This window comes from Cupressus sempervirens, chromosome 10 (assembly GCF_028749045.1).
Source record: "Cupressus sempervirens isolate cs-2001-9-10 chromosome 10, ASM2874904v1, whole genome shotgun sequence".
Classification (NCBI taxonomy): Eukaryota; Viridiplantae; Streptophyta; class Pinopsida; order Cupressales; family Cupressaceae; genus Cupressus; species Cupressus sempervirens.
In genome coordinates this window covers 54,139,133-54,161,658 of record NC_143127.1, presented here as the reverse complement: position 1 = coordinate 54,161,658, position 22,526 = coordinate 54,139,133, and the positions used below count along the sequence as shown (strand labels likewise).

Here is a 22,526-nt window from a genome sequence, read left to right as displayed (position 1 = left end):
GGGGACATAATTGAAAGCTCTGAGGAATTCCACAAAGCAACAATAAACCTTTGAGGAGCAATGTCGCACTTCCTCGATAATCCCCTTGAGAATCATAATGTGGTCCGATGTCTGAAAATCCGAGCGTAACCCAGCCTGCCCTCTAGCTCGAGATTGTCTCCAATTCAACTCCCGTGAAAGAATAGCGTGTAGAACTGTAGCCTAGAGTTTGGAGAACATGCACCCAATCATGATGGTCTCGTAGTTATTGGGATTTGAAGCTTGGCCCTGCCTTGTGAATCGGGTGAATAATGTGTTGAGACCACGAGGAGAACCCAGTGCAAACCACCCTCTTAAAAAACTTTGCAAGGAAACAACCCAAAACCCTAATGCAATACTTGAAGATTTCCGCTTGGAACCGTTCCTCATTCATCACTTTGCTATTGTTCAGCCATTTGACCACCTCACTAATATTGTTGATCATGAAAAGATGGCAATGGGAGGAAGGGTTGACAATAATGGGAGGTTGCCTAGGAATGTCGTAGAGGGTGGAGGTGGGGGCAATCTACAAGATGAGGTATAAGGTGATGGAAGGGGGGAGAGACTTGCGCGAGAGAAGGAAATGCAAAAAAGCCTTACAAACTAAAGGAGTGAGACTAGAAGGGAATGGCTACGAATTGAAATATAGGCGTTCTTTTTAAAGTGAAGGAAGAGGCTGTAGGAGTGCTTACAATATGTGAAGGAGGCTAGATGAAGAGTGGAGGTAGTGCACAAGGTACGATGAAGGGATTTACAATCATCATCAAACCACTAGTAGTGGGGGAAGGTGTTCCTATGGGCAAGAAGGGAGGACCAAGGGGTGGAGCAATGGGGGATATAGATTGAGGCCTCCTCCCAAATAAAGGCAGAAATGTGACCAAACAAGGCGGATGCACTATCAAAAAGGTGTGTCATGTCTAGGGGGAGGAGCCACCTGAGATGTAAGGTGACGAGGTCACGATCCCCATGATCGAACCCAAAGTTCATGCAATGGGGAAGCGGAGAGAGGGGGGGGAAGGGGGCGAAGCAGGAAGGGGGGACTAACAGAGGGAATGAGAGAGGAATGAGAAAGGACATAGTCCACCACACTCGAACCACCACAATGAGGCCAGCAAGTGAATGAACCCGACCTCAAAAGGCAAGGGAGGTCGTTCAAGATCGCCACATCAGGGGACTCAAATGGTTATAAGCCTATAACAAATGGCACCCGTAGAAAAGTGAATAATAGAAAAGTAAATTGTGGTATGTCAAGCTGATATATAATAAATTATTTTGTGATTTGTGAAGTGTAAATGGTTTAGTGAAAGTTATCAAGTGGCAACAACGAAATTTGTGAGAAAAATCAATCCCAGAGTCAACATGATATTGCAATTTTGTATCATTTGCAATCTAAATAAAAGAAAAAGAAAAAATAATACATGCAGATGGCAATGAAAAGATGACGTGCTAAAGGATAGGGCGATATGGCTGTTAATAGATAGAATGGCAAAACACAGCCAATCATGAAGAATCTATACTGTTATAACATATTACATATCAAGCAATGTTCATTAATAAATCTACGGTAAATTAGTATAAAGATAACATTTGGATCTCCTTGAAGAAAGATTATAGCGAACACAAAAGTTCAAAACTATTTATGATATTCAATCTTGCTTATGATTCCACTCTAGTATAATTTCAGTCTAGTATAGAGTTTAACAAACTTAGATACAACACCATAGAATAGTTTTACTTTCAGGTTTTTAGTCTGTTTACATGTTTCCATTCCTCCTTTAGAATGAACCCTTCTATTGACACTGTTATTTCTGCCTATAACAAATCCAGGGCCCTTGTATAAAAGACTAAAAGTTAAATCCTTTTCAAAAGAGACTTGTAAGCCATGTACTGATTAAGAAGAAGATGTGCAAATGCATAACCATGCTAAATAATCTCCAATGATAGTTTGTATGCATGGTACAATTTCCATTAACCAGGAAAATAATCTTTGTATTCCTCAAATGAAGCACTTAAAAAACCTAAAAATATAACCCAGAAAAGGTAAAACTTAAAAAAAACTTAGCAAAGATGTTTTGCATAGATTGGATGCGCACAAAGAAAACCAACCTCAAAAAACACAAGACCTGGCTCGAGGTCCATAAATTCTTCCTCCATAACATCACTTGAGGGCAAAACTGAAGTTTCATATAGAGGCAAATTCTGCTTCTCTTCAATACCAAGTGTAAATGTTTTCCCTCTCTGATCATCTTGGATGGTGAGCTCTCCTTGCCCTTGTTCTCCAAGGGGATTCGCAACAACCCAATTTGTTTTTCTGTGAATCCTCTGGTTGCTTCCCTGGGAAGGGGAACCAACTGCTTCCACTTTGGAGAGGATATAACAATCATAAAGAAATTCATTTCTTTCTCCCAATGATATAGGTTCCATTTCAGCAGTCACAGGAGAAAACACCGCTCCAACCCCCTTCCAAATGCCACTGACACTGCTTACAAATGTACTCCATGCTGGTTTTATTACAGGTTCCTATAATGCATGCACCATTGTATCTCAATAATATTACCAAGGTTTGACATTCTTGTGCTAAAAATTAACATGAGAAATAGCATCAATTACATCTGTTGGATGTACTAAAAGTGAAAGATGAGCAATGGTGTATCCTGCAGTAAAAAATCCTTTTCATCAACATAACAGAAACTCTTCAATAATGTACAGGCAGATTTTGAACTTTGCAATGAATATTCAATCTGGTAATCAAGCTTAAAGTGTCAATTATTAGGCCTTTTGGCCATGAATAAAATGCAAGGTAGTCGGAAGTTGGAACAGTTCACTTCTTCACATTTAATGATGAGGAAAGAGTGTTATCAACATCTTGAAACTGAATAGCAGTAAGCTTTGAAATTGTGTTTATTCACAATGGAGACTGGTAAAAGACAAAAGCTTTAAGTAACAAATAAACAAGAGATCATAAGTGTTGTGTTTGTCAACAATTAAGCTCCCTTAGATGTCAAAGACAGGAAAAGGTTTAAGAGTAAAGATGCATGAGTTCAATTATTTGTCAGCAATATGTGTTTTCTTCAACCAGTTTATTAATCATGTCAAAAAGATTAATATAGGTACAAATAGGCTGTTTATGGGAAGAGATCAACAATAATCACATTCCTTAATATTCAAATATCAACAATAATTGTTGGGTAACAAAAATCAAGGTTTTTTGTAAGAACCTTGCAGGCTTTAGGTAAAGCCAAACTCGGCAATATTTGCCAGCATCTTCTCAGCATGTGACATTATGAATGCTTCACAGTGGAGTCTACAGATCCATAAAAAAAATGGATAAATGAAAATTTATCTAGTGTTACATTTGAGACGGATGCATAAAAAAAATGGATAAATGAAAATTTATCTAGTGTTACATTTGAGACGGATGCGGTAGGCATATATGAAGATATGAAAAAGGAAAGTTGTTTGTCAAGATGCAACATTGCAGTTGCAAGGCTTATGAAAATGATACTTTAATACAAATAAAATTTGTTTCTATAAAGGCTGCAAGCAACAGTCACAATGGATGGAGACATATGTTTAAAACAAGGAGTAAGTTGCATATACTCGTGAGTTAAATGGGCTGGGCAAGTTACAGACCCAATAACTCACCAGTAAGATATGGGCATGCAATTGCCCAAGCACTCATGAAAACTTTCAAATCCAACAACAAAACATATAGGGCATATTTGTGCATTGTGCATTTGTATGCAGGCAATATTGTGTATTCCAAGTGAATACTGTTCATTTTGGTGAATTTATCAGCTGCATTTGGCAGATATGTAACATTTTTTTTTCATCCCAGCTCCTAGGTTTTCTTTTTTATTTGAATTTTGATTCTATGCTATAACTTATTATCTTCTTGCTGCTACCTTTTTTTCTAAATTTTTCAAATTTTGTTTTCTGCTAGGGTTCCATTTTATTTTCTAGAAAGAGAAATGGTGCCCATAAGAGATAGAAATGGTAGCAAACCTAGGGTCCCTGCATGCAAAACATGTACTGTAGATACAAAGCCATGAATGAGGATGTGCAGCTATTATGGGTTGCATATTAAAAGGCATCATTACCTCAAGTTTCATCTTGCCTAGATCCCTGGCTAAGATGTGCATGTATGTAATGCAGTGGACCCTGATGCTGAACGAGAGGTTAAGGCTCTCCTTGCATCTTACGAGAAGATGAAAATAGGAAAAAAGAGGACAGCCAAGAGTCAATGGCAGCAGTTGTTAGTTTCATAGGATCAAGATTCAAAAGTACATTTAGGGGGCTCTTAATGTTGCATTGGCCCACTGATATGGGAATCTCCTAGTACAATTGCCATAATTCACAATCATAATTTTTACTCCTCATAACACTCCTTAATGTGCAACCTTTATCAAATGGGACTATGTGGGATAAAGATAAACACAGTGAGGCCAAGTTGGCATATGCCAATTTTTGGTACTGTATATATGCAAATATAATCTTGTAAACGGTACTTATTGGGAGGCAGAGGTCAATACATTACCTATAGCAAGAAATAAATATAAGTCATCCAGTCTTAAAAGTTAACTTTGCCATTGCTGGATACTGCTATCAAAACACACATGTTCTAGATGAAGAACAAGAGGAGATTTGGTGAAATGAGGACTATGCCATTTCATTTAAAGGGTGGATTGATGACGAGAACCATACACTAATCAACTTCATAAGGGATTAATAGAAATGAAACATGTTGTAACCTTAAGCATCATATGAGATTAAGGTGCCCCGAGTTCTCTGAATTGATGTAGAGTTGATTCCCTTTGGTTATTGGTTAAACATTATTGCATTTGATTAATTGTCAATTAGATATGTGTGTGTGTGTGTGTGTGTAATGGAAATTAACTTCAATAACCAATATTCATAAGCATAGAGACAAGTCTCTTCTACTCCTATATAGATGCATTCGGATCTGCACTTGGAAAACACATAGTACATCTGCAGAGACCCTTCATCACTAACATGGTATCAGAGCAAAGCCTGGGAGGAAGATCTCATTAAAGAATTTTAAAATACCAAACATGGCAGAATCAATATGCAGCATAAAACCAAATTACCAGGGGATAAATTAAGATTATGAGGAATAGAATATAAGCAGTCAGAGCCATATACTCCTGCAGAATCACCTCAACGATTTCAGGTCTTGTAGAATGTCACTGGAAACCTCTATGCAGATCACGATACAAATAGACATATCAAGTTTGAACTGTAGTTTGGAGATTATCCTCAGCGATATCTTGAACAGAGATTTGGCATTCGATCCTAGATAATGCCTATCAGTAGATCACTCATTCTGCAAATTACCATCAACAATTTTGATTTCACGTTCGACATTATTAGAAGGTAATTTGATGAAAATAATATGCTATACCTATGGCAATGTTGGATATATTCTCAACAGGCATATAATACAAACTATAGTCAATAGTGGAGAGATCTCAGCGGAAAAATAGATATCAAGGGATCAGGAAACAAAATAATGATGGGGAATATATATTGATTGCACGGGTATGCCTGAAATGAACAACTAATCAATGATAGCTTTTTATCGTGCAGCATATAGTACAGGCAGAGCTAAGGAAAATATAATTATCTAAAGAAAAGGAGTAAAATCGGCAACTCAATGTTGATACATCACAAGAAGCCATTGACTGAATACTCAAAAGAAGATAAGGTACTTACATGTGGTGGGTGTAAAGTTCAAGGTGGCCCTACAAAGACTTACACATTGATTCCATTAAGGAAAAGGAAGATCGATATTAGATTCAGAGGGAGTCTGACACTTCTTTAGAGGCAATTTTGGATGAGGAGCTCAAAAGATTGATATTCAGAGGGAATCTGAAAATCCATGGAGTAACTGTATATTCATGGGCCTACCCCCAGTGTAGATCATGAGGATTATCACTTGTATCTGTAGAAGTTATTGAAAGGTGACAATCTTTCAATAACTTAATCTTCTATTATGACAGACATCTTATGATGGCTGAAACAGATCATGATAGATGATAGCTTGCATGCTGGATTAAGTTCCTTCAATAGACCATGGCCTTCTATTGTTAGAGATGTTACATCCCAATTTTCGACCCAATTTAAAATGTTCATATAGTCGTTGAGGTTCACATGAAGTCAGTTGATAGTTATATTTGTTATAATCCTACAAGATAGTAAGATGGTTAGTCGTTATGATTTCATATGAAGAAAACATGCTAGTTGATTATTTATCATGAATTCATGAAATTGAAAAGGTGGTTAGCCATTATGATTATTTATGATTAATAACTTGTTATGGTAATATGATTCAATTGCGGAGAATTTCTTTGTAAGAAGCACGTTGAAGGGGTGGAAGCATTGTCAGAAAATAATTGGGCACAGAGCATCACATCACTGGGCAAATGGGTATGAATTGTGAATCACCATAGTTGAGGACCTAGCGACTGCATAACAGGATACACACATTAGACACGCATGAGCTATTAAATAAACATTTAAAATATTAATCATTTTAACTTAATTAATGTGTACCTCAAATAGTTTTTGGTTGACTTTTCCCCCACATCATTATATATATATTTATGTACGTACACAAAGATATAAATTAAAGGTGGCATCATAATATTATTTTATACAAGATTTTATCTATTTTAATACGTACATTTAAATGCATGTACAAGAAGATAAAATAAATCTTCCAAGATAAAACATGTATTTAGATATACATATTTAAAAAGTAAGACCTTGGATAAACATTTCATATGTGTCATATTAATAAAATATATTTACATGCAAGTAAATAAATATGTTTATATTATTCTTTTGATTTGTAACCTTTCAAATTCTTTTTCTTATTTATTCAATTCTTTACTTGAAAATCAATTGAAACACTTGGTATATTTATTTGGCGTCTAAGAGCCAAGTCGCTTCTTTTATGTTATGGCTTCTTGGAAGCCAAGGAGTCACGTTACCCTTTTTAATTAGAAGTCGAGAGTGAGGTGGAGGACATCTATTTTCTTCCAAACACCCGACTTCTATTTCTCCAAGTATCCAACTTTTATATTATTTCCAGACACCCGACTTCTATCTATTCAAGCAGCTGACTTCCTTTTTCAAGTCCGACTCCCTCTCTCATACCTAACTTCCTTTTATTATTCTTGTTTTCCTTGCTCATTTCTGACTACTATCTACAAACCGATACTCTCCAAATACAATTCGAAATTCTGCAAGTTCCATTTGAAAGCTCTGCATTATTTTAGCAGTGACATTCTTGTTATAATCTGCCTTATATTAATCCTTCCTTGCTGAAGTCATGATTGCTTTTACACAATGTGGTTACGCCTCAAAAGCAATTCGAAGAAGAGCTGATGCATAAGCGTCTAGCAAGCCTCCAAACATTTCCGGATTATACTAGAAGTTTCCTACTGAAATCGTAAGCAATATTCATACTAAAACTGGCGTTCAAGATCCTTTTTGAGACGGGTTGTTGAGCATCCAGCAATACTCCATTCTTTCTTCAGATTATATCAAGTTATGTGATTGACCAGAAATCCAAACATTGCTTTATAATTTCTTACCAGCTGCTATAGCATTCCGATTTATATAGTAGTAAGCTACAGCTTATATCATGGTGCAAATTATCTTGCTTAATATCATAGGTTAGATCTTCTCTAAGTTAGAGTTGTTTATGACAAATAAAAGCCAAGTATCCATGACATGCTATCATAATCTATTTATGCCATTGAAAGTCAGAATCAATGATATTTATTCTGCAAGTCTTAAAGATTACATTTCTCGGAATCACAGATTGTGATGAACTGGAAACATATAATATTTCTTTTATCAGTTGAGGATCAACATAAAGAGCGGGTTACTCTGAGATTCAAACACCTGGGACTCACCCGGTTGTATAGCCAAGGAAAAGGGTAAAGAGGTGAGAGAAAGGAATCTGCAATAACATGAAACAGAATCAGATGTGACATAACAATGTATATCATTTTAAAAGGAATCATTTAATAGCTCATGCGTGATCATATTTATTGTTTTCTCCTATTGTCAAGTCGAGTGGTGTGATTAGATACCAGGATGCTCAGTGGCTGACAAGGTGTTCTATGTCTATCCGAGTAGGGAGGGTCTTTCTCGTTAGAGATTGTGTGGGGATAAGTTATGGTCCGAGGTTGGGTGGTTAAGCCCCTCACAATGTTTCCCCTCTCCACAAGATGTCGAGCGTGCATCAAATAAAGATAAGTTGAGCAATTCAAACAATTATCGGTAACAGTTAGCAATGGGAAGAAAATGAATGATACAGTGGTATCTGATGCCCTAAGTGATACAGTGGTATTTGACGCTCTAAATGATACAATGGTATCTGATGCCCTAAATGATCTAATGGTATTTGATGCCCTAATTGATATAGTGGCATGTGATGCCCTAATTGATATAGTGGTATTTAATGGTAATCGTCATTTGATTTTGATATAATGGTATTGGATGGTAGTCGTCATTTGATATTGATATAGTGGTATTTGTGGACTAACCTAGGTGTTTGCAAAAGCATCCCTAGATTGATTTCGGTCTCGAATTCCACGGTATGTAGATTTTAATTTCCATAGTAAATTCATTGATGGTGTTTTCAATTCTTAATTATGGAATTTTATTTCACTGATTTTAACTATTAATCTCATTCACATGAACGTAACTGATATAACTGTCTTCCTATGAAAATGAAGTAATAACTGTATTTCTTTGATATGTTAGTTGTTAGTTAAGACCCAAGAAAAAGTGGTTGTTACAATAGACATCTTATGATGGCCAAAAAAGATTGTGATATATTATATCTTGCATGGTGGATTAAGTTCCTTAAACATACGATGGTTGTTCCTATGGTAAGTATCATTGAGGATAAGTGTACACATACCTTGTGAACAATTTTTTTTGAGTACTTGGTGAATGTTATGCAACTTGACACTTAGGAGGCCATTACTCAAAGAGTACTTTGTGATTGTTGTGTGACTTGACATTCAGAAGGCCATTACTCTAGACATCATAAACGATATCAAAATGTTGAATATCTTTTCATCAAAGATATTCTTATATTACAATGAGGTAATATTTAGTCATGTATTTATCTTCCCTAGCTAAGAGGGAGTGTGGATGTTGTAGCTTTAGTCGGATTGAATTGATGTAGAGTTGATTCCCTATGGTTATTGGTTAAACATTATTGCATTTGATTAATCATCAATTAGACATATATATTTATTGTTGTTAATAATGTAAAATGGAAAAATGAAAATTAACTTCAATAACCAATATTGATAAACATAGAGACGTGTCTCTTCTACTCCTATATACATGCATTTGGATCTGCACTTGGAAAACACATAAAAATACATAGTGCCATCACATTTGCTGAAATCCTTCATAACTAATAGAAGGTAGATTTGGGTGGCTCTTCATGTTGCATTAGCCCACAGAAATGGCAAATGCATTGTGCAACTAATCATAGCTCAGAAATATAGCCATAGTTTTTAAATCCCTCATAACACTTTAAATGTGCAAACTTCATTTGAAAAGTATTGTGTGCAATCAAGATAACCATAATGAGGCAAAGTTGGCATATGTTAATCTTTGGTACTACAATTGCATAAAATATGATGTCATGAACAACCCTTGTTGGGAGATAGGTCAATTCATAACCATAGAAAGAAAGAGGTACAAGGCACCAAGCCCTTATGAGTTGAATAAGTCATTTTTGAAAATGCTATCAAAAATACAAATGTTCTACTTGAAGACCAAACGAAGATTTGGTAAAAGGACTACATTATTTCATCAGAAGGGTAGACAAAATGGAAACCATACAATAATCAACTTCCTCAGGGCTTTAGGTTGTTATTCAGTGTTCCTAAATTAAATTGATGCTTTCAATGAAATGAAAAATTGTTGAGACGTTATGCATCAAATTAAAGATGTGGTGACAAAATTGGGCATGGAGAACATTACACAAGTTGTTACAATTAATATATCTCCATACCCGACAAGTGATAGACATGTTAGGTGAGACACCCTACATTCTTTTGGAGCCATGAGGCACCCATCACCTTGATCTTCTCCTTGAAGATATAGACAAATTTCAATGGGTCAAACCCTTGTGGAAGACAAGAAATTTTTTTTTTTTTTAAAACATTAACAACTATCCATGCACCTTCAATTTTATGAAAGAGCACACCATCAGTAAGGAATTTGGGCGGTTAGGAGTCACATGATTTATAGCCAATTTGATTGCATTGAAGAGTATTGTAGTTGCATTGCCACCTCTTAAGTACATGTTTATGAGTGCTAGTTGGTTGGACTGTGCTCACTTGAAGAAGGCTGAAAGAGATATGGTCATGAAGATAAATTTTGATAGTTTGGTTGCCCAACACATGGAAGAGATCATCAAGGTTTGTTCCATTTTTCATTGTATATATCCCTCTCCAGACTATTCAATAAAGTAACAAGTGTTGTACCCACCTTGAAATGGTAGTGTAAAAAATATTGTAACAATGGAGATGATAGACAAGTTAGACATCAAGAAAACTAAAAATCCTACACCATAAAAAGTTTCTTGGTTACAAAAAGAGCACCACTTATTGGTTGATGAACAAGCTCTTCTTGAATTTCAGATTGGTAGCTATATCGATGGTGTTTTATGTAATGTAATGCCTATTTATGTATGTCATGTATTGTTTGGTAGGCCTTGGCAATTTGATATGCAGGCGATACATGACACAAGAGATATTACTTATACCTTTCAGAAGGATGGGGTTAAGCATACCTTGATGTCTATGCAAGAACAAGAAGAGAACCACAGCAGCGGTAGTGGCAGCAATAAGGTAATGGTGGTGAGCGGTAATTAGTAATATGTGATTTGGTTAGTAAACCTAAATTATGCTCACCTCTTTAAAACTAGATGATTTGCCTAAAGAGATGCAAGAAACCATGGAAATTGCGGCCATTGATTTGCCCAATGAGTTTCCTACCATGAGGAGTATTAGTCACCATATGGATTCAATACCAGGACCTAGCCTTTCAAATAAGGCCATATAGATTGACTCCCAAAGAGAATGAGGAGATAAGGCTTGAAGACCTACTTAAGAAAGGTTTGATAAGGGAAAGTCTTAGCCCTTGTGTTGTTCCTACAATCTTAGTGCCTAAGAAAGGAGGCGAATGGAGGATGTGTACACACTCTAGGGATATTAATAAGATAACTATTAGATATAGATTTCTTATTCCTAAAATTTACAATTTAATGGATTGTTTGAGTGATTCAATGTAGATTTCTAAAAGAGATCTGAAAAAGGATTACCATCAGATTAGAATTAGGCTTGGAGATGAGTGGAAACAATGTTCAAGACTAATGATGGATTATACAAATGGCCGGTCATGCCATTTGGACTTGCTAAAATGCAGAACACATTATGAAGCTTATCAATGAGGTTTTGAAACTACTCCAAGGATGGTTTGTGATTGTATATCTTGGTCACATTTTGGTGTTTAGCTTGTCAAAGAAGGAACATTTGGAACATATGAGAATGGTGATGAAAAGGTTGCATTGGGAAAAATTGCAAATCAACCTTAAGAATTGTGTGATTTTACAGACTAAATTAATTTCCTTGGGTTTTGTGGTGTCCAAAGATGGATTGAAAATGGATAGAGAGAAGGTTCAAGTCATTGTTGATTAGCCAACATCTAAAAACGCAATGGAGGTACAGAGTTTTCATGGTCCTAATAGTTTTTACAAGAAGTTTATTAAAAAAGTCAGTTATGCTGTTGTTTCTATTCCTGAAACCATTAAGGGAAATAAGAGGCAATTTGAATGGACCCAAGAGGATGAGAAGAGTTTAAGATTCTTAAAACATAATGTGACTGGACAGCCTATTTTTGTTTCTCCTAGTTTGGATAAGGTTATCCAAGTTCAGTGTGATGCAAATGGATTGGCTATAGGATTTGTACTTAGTCAAGATGTCATAAGCCATAAATCAACGTATATAGTAAAAATACAAATTTTAGTAGATCACATATTCATGGCAAAACATACATTACCTTCTATAGATCCTCAATAATAAAATTATAATCATATAAATGTTATTAATACATCACAATTAGTAAATACTGTTAATGTATATATATACATAATATCCTAGTTCAATATAAACATGAATAAATAAATAAAAGGGCCAAAATGGTCGACCTTTCAAATGACATACAGTAGGCAAAATAACTACCGTCGATGAGACCATGAGGTATACTTGACAGTATAATAGAAGACACAACACAAGGCATGATATCGACGGTAAATAGAAACGTAACTAATGATTCACTACCAATGTCAGTAGCCAATATATGAGGATTGTTGGCATCAAGAGTAGATAGAAGTCGCAAACAATTTATATATTTCTACAAGGGTATAGATCGGGGACTAATGTTACCATTGTTGCTGAGGGATTAAGGAATATAAGAACGGATTCAGCGGAAAAATGTAAAGGAGTGGACAAGAAACACAGTCAGCAGTAAGTAGTAATACTGTTGACAAGATCAGTGATATCAATACAATGGATACTAACAGTGATTCCGAACATTACCAAGGAGTGATTGTTATGTAGTATCAGTTATAGCTGCCACGGGATGACCAACACCACTAAGGACTGGATTGAAATTATCAATGTCGTCCAAGTAATAGACAATGAATAAACAAAGGCTAACGTACACCTAAACAAAGTTAACTAATAATTATTATACAATGAAGAGATACAATGCTGAAGAAACATAAGACATGTCTTTGAATGCAACATTTCCCATCGTATAAGCACTAATACAGAGTTCAATTCATTGAAGGTAGTGGGATAGGTTGGTATGAATGGAGTGAGCAATATATAATCAATATGATTGAATTGACCAGAAATCACTATTTATTTGTGAAGGGAAAGATGGGAGAATATAAGGACTCCACAAGAAAGAGTTCACCATATTAAATTGCAGTCTACAGTGGTGTTATAGCTTATATGAATAACATATCACTTTCCAAATAAGGAATTCTGATCTGATATAATATAAGAAGCTCTGATACAATGCAATCTATACATATATAACTATATATATATATATATATATATATATATATTTTTTTTTTTTTTTTTTTTTTAATTATTAATAATAATTAATATCATACATATATAATAAGAATGATTTAATATATGGAAGGAAATAAGAAGAAGAAAAAGGAAAACATCAAGACTTGGAGCAGTCAACACGCTCAGAATATATGAGACATCGAGACTCTGAGCAGTCAATCAGTCTTTTGATAAATATATCTATCCAACAAGCACCAATCGGATAAGCACCATTCACAGGCAAATTATATCTGTTACCATTATACTTCTGCTTCAGGTATGTACAAAGACTGGAAACTAGCATTGTGATTCCCCTGCACAAAAGTGGTGACATAAATGATCCATCAAATGACCACACTATTATGGCTACCACTCTCTTACAGAAACTCTTTGGTAGCACGATAGAATGCAAAATCAGCAAATGGGCAGAAATGGAAGGTAAAAGAGCTAAGAGGTTGGCTAGTTTTAGACCAAAACCCTCTACTACTGATCATGGTGTAATGCTCAGATTTTTTTATCGAATAAGTACGGAATATTCAAGGTGATGAGGCCTTTTACTATTTTATATACTTTTAAAAGGCACAGTACCACATGACAAACTTTGGGATACAATCAAAGAACTAAAAATTCCTAATGAGCTTAGGGCTGCGGTACATAGACTTTATGAGTAAGTCAAGGCCAAAATCAGAACAATAAATGGGATGTCAGAATGTTTTGGCAGTGATGTTGGTGTCAAACAAGGGTGCCCACTCTCTCCAACTCTATTTATGCTATTATTGATAAGTGAAGAGGTTTGGCTAAACAAGACTAATAGAGGAGTTCAGCTAGCTAAATATGTGATAAAATTACTTCTGTATGCAGATGATCACATCCTAATTGCTAAAACAGCTGATGGATTACGTGAACATTTGAAGGCACTTGAAACCTTTTGCCTTGAGATTGGGATGCAAATGAATACTGATAAAAGCAAACTGATGATCTTCTCTTTGAAGAGAAATAAGAAGACACAAAGCACTTTTTTTAAGGCAATCCATTATAGATAGTACAAATATTTGGGAATTCATTTCCATCGCAAACTCAGTTGGGAAACATGCAGAGCAAAAGGAATTCGGGGAGGTTGGAAAGCACTATATTCCTTACTTGGTTTGTTGGTCACCCTGATGATACATTACGGATGTAAGATTTGGGGCAGCAGCATGTCGGATCAGAAATGAAAGCAAGTACAATGAATTCAAAAACATTGGATCATAGATTGCCTCAAAATTTAAACTATTGTCACTTATGATATCTTATTAGTAGAAAGATGTATTTTCCTATTGGAGGCTTTGATAATGGTCCAGTTGTTAAGCTCCATAGAGAAAGTGCAAAATATGGAAAAAACATTGGCCAAGATTGCTAAGTTGCCGATTCAGATACGGGGACAAATTCGGGTTCGAGAATTTGATTCGTGGATTCGTGAATTTTTTCCCATTATGTTTCATAAAAATTTATGTGTGTGTGTATATATGCATTATATATTCAAAAACATAAGAGAAGTATCCGTAATTGTAAAGCTAATTCATTTCATAGTATGAAAGCATGATGCTTGATCATTGATCAATGCCAAATGTCAAAGATAAGCATTATCATAATGATTCTAAAGAAAATCATCACATTGAGCTACTGAATTAGAGCAAAAAAACAATAAAAAACTGATTTTTCCAAGTTTTGGGCCTACGTCTTATATTTTGCCCTATAGGTCAGCACAGATTTGCGCTGGATTCCCCCAAGTCTGTAGGAATTTTCAATTGGTCTGAACCAAATACATATAGGGTCTAGATTTGACCCTGTGGGTCTGCCCAGATTTGTCGTCTACGGATCCTGATGGACCCACGGGGTCAAATCCAAACCCTACACGGACCTGGGACATTTTGGTTCACGAATTTGAATCCATTCCAGACCTGAATCTAGGTCATGGGTTAGACTTGAATCCAATAACAAACTAGATAGAAGAAAGAACACGTGTATGAAGCACAATGACAAATGGAATATTAACATACAAGAATGCCAGGCTACCAATGAGAAAATAAAAAAGTTCATGAGGAAAAATTTAGGAATATCATAAAACCTGCCATACCAAAGAATTTATCCCCATGGAAGATCATGAGGAAAGAGCAAATATAGGAGCAAATACCAAATGGAGAGCAAAAATGATCATAGCTCAACTAAGGACTAGCTCTCACCATTTGAAGTCTGAAAGAAGTAGATGGATGATACCTAAGGAAGAATGGCAAAATCAAAAAAGAACATGCCTATTTTGCAAAAAGGGTGTAATGTTCCCTTTTGTATAAGTGTCTTTGTTATTTAAATAATCAAAATTGCTACACCTAATTTTGTTTTTGAGTTCCATAGGCTAGCAAATTAATAACGGGGCATGTCCTATTTATTAATCCATAGATGGAACACTCAGTGAGTTTCAAACACTCGCCGAGTTTTTAAGCTCGACGAGCTCACAGGGTCAAAAACTTAGCACATTTGCAAAAAATCGCCGATTACTCGGCAAGTAATTGGTGAGTTTTAATCAAAAACTCATGGATCCTGTAACCTGCGCACTGTGATGGCATAATAGGGCAAAAAACTCATTTTTTTGCATTATTTGTTGCATTTGTGTTCTCTAGAGCCTTGAGGTGTGGAGAGAAGGTGGTTTTGAGGAATTCTTAGCTGATTGCATCTTCCCATTAAATTTTGCAAAAAAAATCTATTTTTAATTAAATTTCAGCGGTTTATTAAGGTTCCCGAGTTTTCCTGAGTTCTTTTTTTAAATCGCCGAGTTTTTCCCAATTAAATTTTAGGGGGGCTTGGTGAGTTTTTGCCTTTGCCGAGTTTTGCAACTATGTATTAATCACAAGAAGAGGCCCAGTTTTAAGTGGCTATCAATTTGAAGTTCTACCACCTCAATTGAAATTTCTATATCCTGATTGCATGCTTACCTAAACCAAGTAATTGGAAGTGCAAATTAGAATGTTTCCTTCGAAGTGGTCTTCCAATTAGAAGTATATGAAAATCTTTCCTTTGGAGCATTGGTCATTGGATAGAAGGAATTCGATTGTAGAGATGAGGTATGCTGAATATTATTATCTTCCTTTATGATTTGCATGTTTGATTGCTCCAATCTTTCTTAGGACGCGAACCCTAGAGAAAGACTCTTATATAGACACAACCTCATATAAATCTATGCAGATGTTTTAAGCAATATGTATGTGCAGTGATAAGTCAGTTGGGAATATTTGAGGTCAACAATAGCAAGAAGAAACAATGTCATATAGCTGTTAACATCAAGGCATTGAGGGTGTGCTACAACCAACAATCTGATTGAATATTTTTTGGCTCTAAGGTAGCAATATTTTCTAATAGAACCGATTATGGTATGAAAATTACATGTTATCATTGTTAAGTTTCCTTTGTAATAAATTCTATATAACCAGGCAGATATTGTTTTTGTGAACTTATGAAAATAAGAAGGAAATCTGTATTACTCAAGCAATTAATATTCAATTTCTATCTGCAATTTCTTGATTTTAAATTAAGAGTGGTATTACAGGTTGTACAAGTTCATATATGTTGTGAATTCATAGCCTAAAATATTTCAGTGGTATCAGAGCCAAACAACCTGCCCACGTGTGTGGTTGCATGTTAGAGATTTTTCAACTGCTTGATAGCTCTTTCAGTTGCATATCATAATATATGTTTGCATGCTACTTGTAATCCCTTGCATGTCAAACTAAAGCAGTCCTGTGCACTCAATAGGAACGGGATTACATAGATATTTCACCAGAAGTAGAGTCAATCAACAGTCAGAAGCATCTGCAAAAGAGAATCTCTAGTTTGATCAAGGCAAAACGACAGAACAAAGATATGATGGGGGTTAATGATCAACTGAACCTGCATGATATCATGGCCTAGAGGACACAACAATAGATGATGTAAATGTTTATGCAGTCTCAACAGCAGCTTCTTGCTAAATCAGAAATTAAAGGGTCCAAAAATTGTATGCACAAAATCAGGATGGAGATACAAGTGATGTTAGAAATGGACAACATGGTGGGACAACATCCAGTGCTGTTAGGACAGAAGATCGACCTCGTAGACCTTTTTTCTTACCAAGGCCCGTTGAAGAAACAGTTCCAAAGGTAGAGGAAGAGGAAACACAAATCACAGATGAAATTATGGTGGCATGAGACAAGTATTTGCAACTACCAGCTGATGAGCTTAAATCAGTTCATGAATCAGAGGCAGCTAATGAGCTTAAATTAGTTCATGAATCAGCATAAAGACAGGACTAGAAACTGTTTAGAAAGGCAAGACAAGAGACCTAGAGGGTTAGTAAGGTAGGGCACACAACCTATGGAGCATAAAGATGCTTTGAACAAAATAACTATATGTTGTCCTAAATTTTGACATCACAAAATTGAGACAACCCTATGGAATTTTCTCATGGATTAGTAAGCACATCCTCTATGTTTTACGCATTGATGAGGCATCATGAAAACAATTCATTATCTCCGAATTGTTTTTTGTTTAGTCTTGTCTGTGTTCTTTTGAAGGTTTTCCGTCGAGATTATCCCCAATTGTTTGTGGGGAATGGTTTTCCTTCTCCCACTGGAAACACGTGATTTTTGGTTAACTTTCTCGTCTTTTCTTTGTTTTTCTTTATGTTGTAAATAGTCTTTGGTCTTGTTTTTGCCTTAGGATAATAGCCCTTGGAATTCCGCTCGATTCGAGCTAACTTAAGTCCAAATCAAAGTTGTCTAACTCAAGTTATATGGGAAAAAGTAGGGTTTTTCAAGTCAATTGCATATTTTTATCAAAAACCTCATAAAAGTGGGTTTTTGATTGGCAATTGCATGACATAAGATTATATTTGGTATTTAAAGTGGATTTTATAGTCCATTTTAAAATTTCAGCTCATTTTGAGTTGATTTGACCATAGTTTTTTATGTTTTATGAAAATACTCTTTTTCAAGACTATTTTTCATGTTACTTTATTAAAAATTATAGTTAAATATTAAATATAATTACACGAGACAACTTAAGTGCATAAAGTGGGATTTTTATTACACATTGCATACATCAATATGCAAATCACTATGTGAAAACCCACTTCCAATAAAATATAAGTCCCAACATTAATTTAAATGGACTTTTTCAATGCAATAACACATTTTAATGTGTTAAGTGGGTTTTTAATGTGCATTTGCATATTTAAAACTTATTAAATCAATGTAAGTGGAAAAATCTAAACCCATTTACATATGTTTTTGCATGTATAAGTTTATTTTATATATATTAATGCATAAAAATGAGGTTTTATTAACCTATTGCATATACATCTCTTAAAATTACCACTTAATGGACTGTTTAAGTTACAATACATGTTTTAATAACATGTAAATTCACTAGGTCGCAATTTTGAACCCAATTGCATGTGCATATAATATTTAAAAACCCATTTCACTTAGCCTAAGCAAAAGTGGCATTTTTGGTCCAACTACATGCATTTTAAAATGTGTTTTCATGTTTTAAAACCCCACCAAGGCAAAGTGGCGATTTTTTGCCCAATTGCATGTCTTTCAAAAATATGTAAATGGTCTCCAAAAGTGTGTTTTGCACTAAGTCTTTAATGAAAAACACAAAGTGGTGATTTGGAGTACTTTGCATGCATTATAATATATGCATTTGCACAAGAAAATCCCATTTTTAACTTCCAGCTTTCATTTGGAGGGTTTTTGGGCACATTTTTCATATGCAAATGCAACCAAAAAGTGTGTTTTTACTTCATAACATTACACTTTGTGATCAAACACCCAAAAGTGACAATTTTTAGCCCAAAAACACATGTTTTTGGCTCTCAAAACTTGACTTTTATGGGTGTTTTTCTCCAAAAACAGATTTTCCAGCCTTCAAATGCTCATATCTTGAGCAATACGTGGTCGATTTTTATGATCTATGGGTCTTTTTTGCCTAAAATCACCCAAAGAACACATTGGGTTACTTTAGAAAGGAGTTTGTTGAGTGTTTTTCTCAACCCATCTAGGGCACTTTTTGCTCGAGAACACCTAGTCTTTGAGCAATTTGCACCAAAAAAGCAAGTGATTGGATCAAGGTAAGTTTGAAAGCATTTCTTATCCTTCCTAACTTGCATTCAAGTCTTCTAAATCATTTGATATGCTTTGGATGACATTTTTTAATGCATTGCATATGGCATTGATTTGGTCAAAGTTTGTTGCAAGTTTTGGGCATTTAATCTCTCTAACTATCTCCACATGTCCAAATTCAAATCTTGACTATCCCCAATGTTTGAAACCCGAAATCTATATTAGTCTTGTGATATTGGACAAATCTAAAATCCTAAAATCTCTTGGATTTATTTCAGATTTGCTCAAGATTTGGAGAAAAACTAGTTTTCTCATTTTTTTCACGGAGTAGAGGTAAAACTCCTTTGTTATTTTTCTTAAGGTTTTGTTGTGTTGTGTATACAAGTCTCATCATTTCCATTTTCAGATTTGCATGTTTTTGTATACATGTTTTCCCTTCTTTTTCTTGCCTCTTCTTCTTCAAGTTGCATATGCAAGGTCTCATTTACTTACATATGCAGTCTGGGTAAAAATCTCATTCTAGTATGGAATCAATTCCCTTTTTTCCCCTCATGAGAATGCAAGTGCAAGTACCACCAATAGGAATTCCATGAACCTCCATATAGCTGCCCTATGGATGAAGAAGAATTTTCCACATGCTTTTCGGATACATAGTATGACTTACACCTATTAAAGCATTCTATGTTTCCATTTCATTACACTTCACTCCTCATTTGCACATCTTAATGCTTGCTATCCGCATATACGAGAAAACCCGTTTTTGCTCTTTTAGCCATTTTTGAGTCATTCTAAGCTTGACCCATTTGTGTAGCAAGTACTGGAAACTACTATCTTAGTGAAAATAGGTGATTTATTAGAAACATTACCCCAATTACAGGTAGCACTAACACAGGGGGCAAACCTGAAAGGGATAACCTCAAAGAAAGAGAAGAAGTATGGAAAGTAGACAAACCCTATTCACCATAGGAATGGGGAGAACACCAGCGGTAGTAGAGATGGAGATACTAGGGTGCAAGCTCTCAAATACTATTGTTGATAGAGGTTCCAACGTAAATGTCTTATCAAAAGAAACATGGAAAGAAATAGGGAAACCTACACTCTTGCCACCGACATTTCAACTAGTAGGAGCAAACCAACATGGAATCAAAAGTATAGGAATGCTGATGGGACAAAAAGTTATAGTTGGTATGCAACAATTTTTTCTAGATTTTGTGGTTATCACCTTAGAGAAGAAAGGGTACGATGCTCTATTAGGAAGAGGATGGTTGGTTGCAACAAAAGCTACCCATAACAAGAAACGGAACACTTTATCTATCGAGTTCGAAGGTAGAAAGTACATCATAGATGTCAAGAACCAGTCAGTAAGTTAGGACTTGGCATCAGACTATGGAGGGATGGAACCAGATGAGGAAGGAGTACTTAGATTGGGGGAATGCTCAAAAGATGACACAAGTTCCCTTAATAGATTATTTCACTGGCAGATGGGAGACTATGAAGTATTCCATGCGGAATGTAATATGCTAGAAGTATAGGAATCTAAGTCGGAAGAATCATACTCAGGAGGGTACATAGAGTATAAGGGGTGGCAACTCTCAACAAAACACCTGCACACATTTTTGAAAAAAAGGTGAAATACGACGAGGCCAAACTCTAGGCTTTAAACCTGGGAGATGCGGATCAACCTAAAGAAATCTGGATAGGGGATGATTGGGACCTGGTGTTGAAGGCAGCAGCCCTTAGGATCTCCCTGGAGTATAAAGACGTCTTTGCTTGGACGTAGAAGGACTTGAAGGGAGTACCCTTGGAAGTGTGCGTCCATCGGATTCCATTGGTACCTGAAGCAAGACCAATACAAAAAAGACCTTATAGAATGAATAAAAACTATGCAGAAAGGGTCGAGGAAGAAATCACAAAGATGTTAGAAGCACGGATAATATTCGAAGTACAAACAAGTAAATGGGTATCTCCTATAGTCATATCACTAAAGAAAGATGGTGCTCAAATTCGGATATGTGTTGATTTCAAATGTTTGAATGCAGTGACAATAAAAGACCCATTCCCCATTCCGTTTACTGATAGCATTTTGGGGGAGGTAGCTGGCCATGAGATGTATTCTTTCATGGACGGATTTTCAAGGTACAACCAAATTAGCATTGTGGAGGAAGATAAGCTAAAAACAACATTTGGGATTGAGGACAAGGTATATGCCTATAATAGGATGCCCTTCGGGCTATGCAATGCACCAACCACGTTCCAGAGAATTATCCTGCATATTTTCGACGACATGTCAGTGGGGAACTTCAAAGCCTTCTTGGATGACCAGTCGGTTTATAGTGGACAGGGGCAACACCTCAAAATCCTTGGAGAGTATATGGAGAAATGTTGAAGAGCAAGGCTGGCCCTCAATCCGAAAAAATGCAGGTTTATCGTTTCACATGGCATACTTCTTGGACATATTGTGTGCAAATAAGGATTGAAGACAGATCCTGATAAGATCAAGGTGATCTTGGAAATGGAAGCTTCGTCCAATGTAACAGGTATCAAATCATTTCTAAGCCATTTAGGATACTATAGAAGGTTTATAAAAGGATTTGCCGAAGTGTCAATGCCACTGGAGAAATTAACCAAGAAAGAAGAGCAGTTTAGGTAGAAGGAAGAGCAAGAAGACGCCTTCCAAGAATTGAAGAAAAGATCAATAGGGGCCCCTATTCTCATATACCCTAATTGGGACAAGGAATTTCGTGTCCATGTAGATGCATCCAATTATGCAATTGGTGCCACTTTGGCACAAACAGGAAAGGAAGGGCTTAACCATCTTGTATATTTTGCAAGCAGGATTCTATCTAAAACTAAGTGTAACTATAGTACTATAGAGAGGGAAGCATTAGGTATGGTGTATGCGGTGCAAAAATCCAGACATTACCTATTAGCTACACCCTTTACATTTTTTGTTGACCACCAGGCACTAATGTATTTAGTGAACAAGCCAGTGATCCAAGAGAGAGTAAGTGGTTAATTATGCTACAAGAATTTACATTTAAAATCATAGTCCACCTAGGAAAAACTCATGTAATTGTTGATCAATTGTCGAGAATCAAGTCAGGAGAAGCCTTTGGCAATGGGGTGTGTGAAGACTTTCCAGATGCACACTAGTGTTGGATCGTTGTGTTACCTCAATGGTACG

General features: G+C 35.7%; 1 protein-coding gene across 1 annotated transcript in view; it reads right to left on the bottom strand.

The window, feature by feature from the left end:
• LOC149532528 (dihydroorotate dehydrogenase (DUF3598)) overlaps positions 1–22,526 on the bottom strand; it is a 147,153-nt gene that overhangs the window by 100,633 nt on the left and 23,994 nt on the right. The window contains exon 2 of the mRNA XM_089804304.1: positions 2,125–2,538. Coding sequence (XP_089660430.1) covers positions 2,125–2,538 — 414 coding nt within the window. The remainder of the gene's footprint in view (positions 1–2,124; positions 2,539–22,526) is intronic.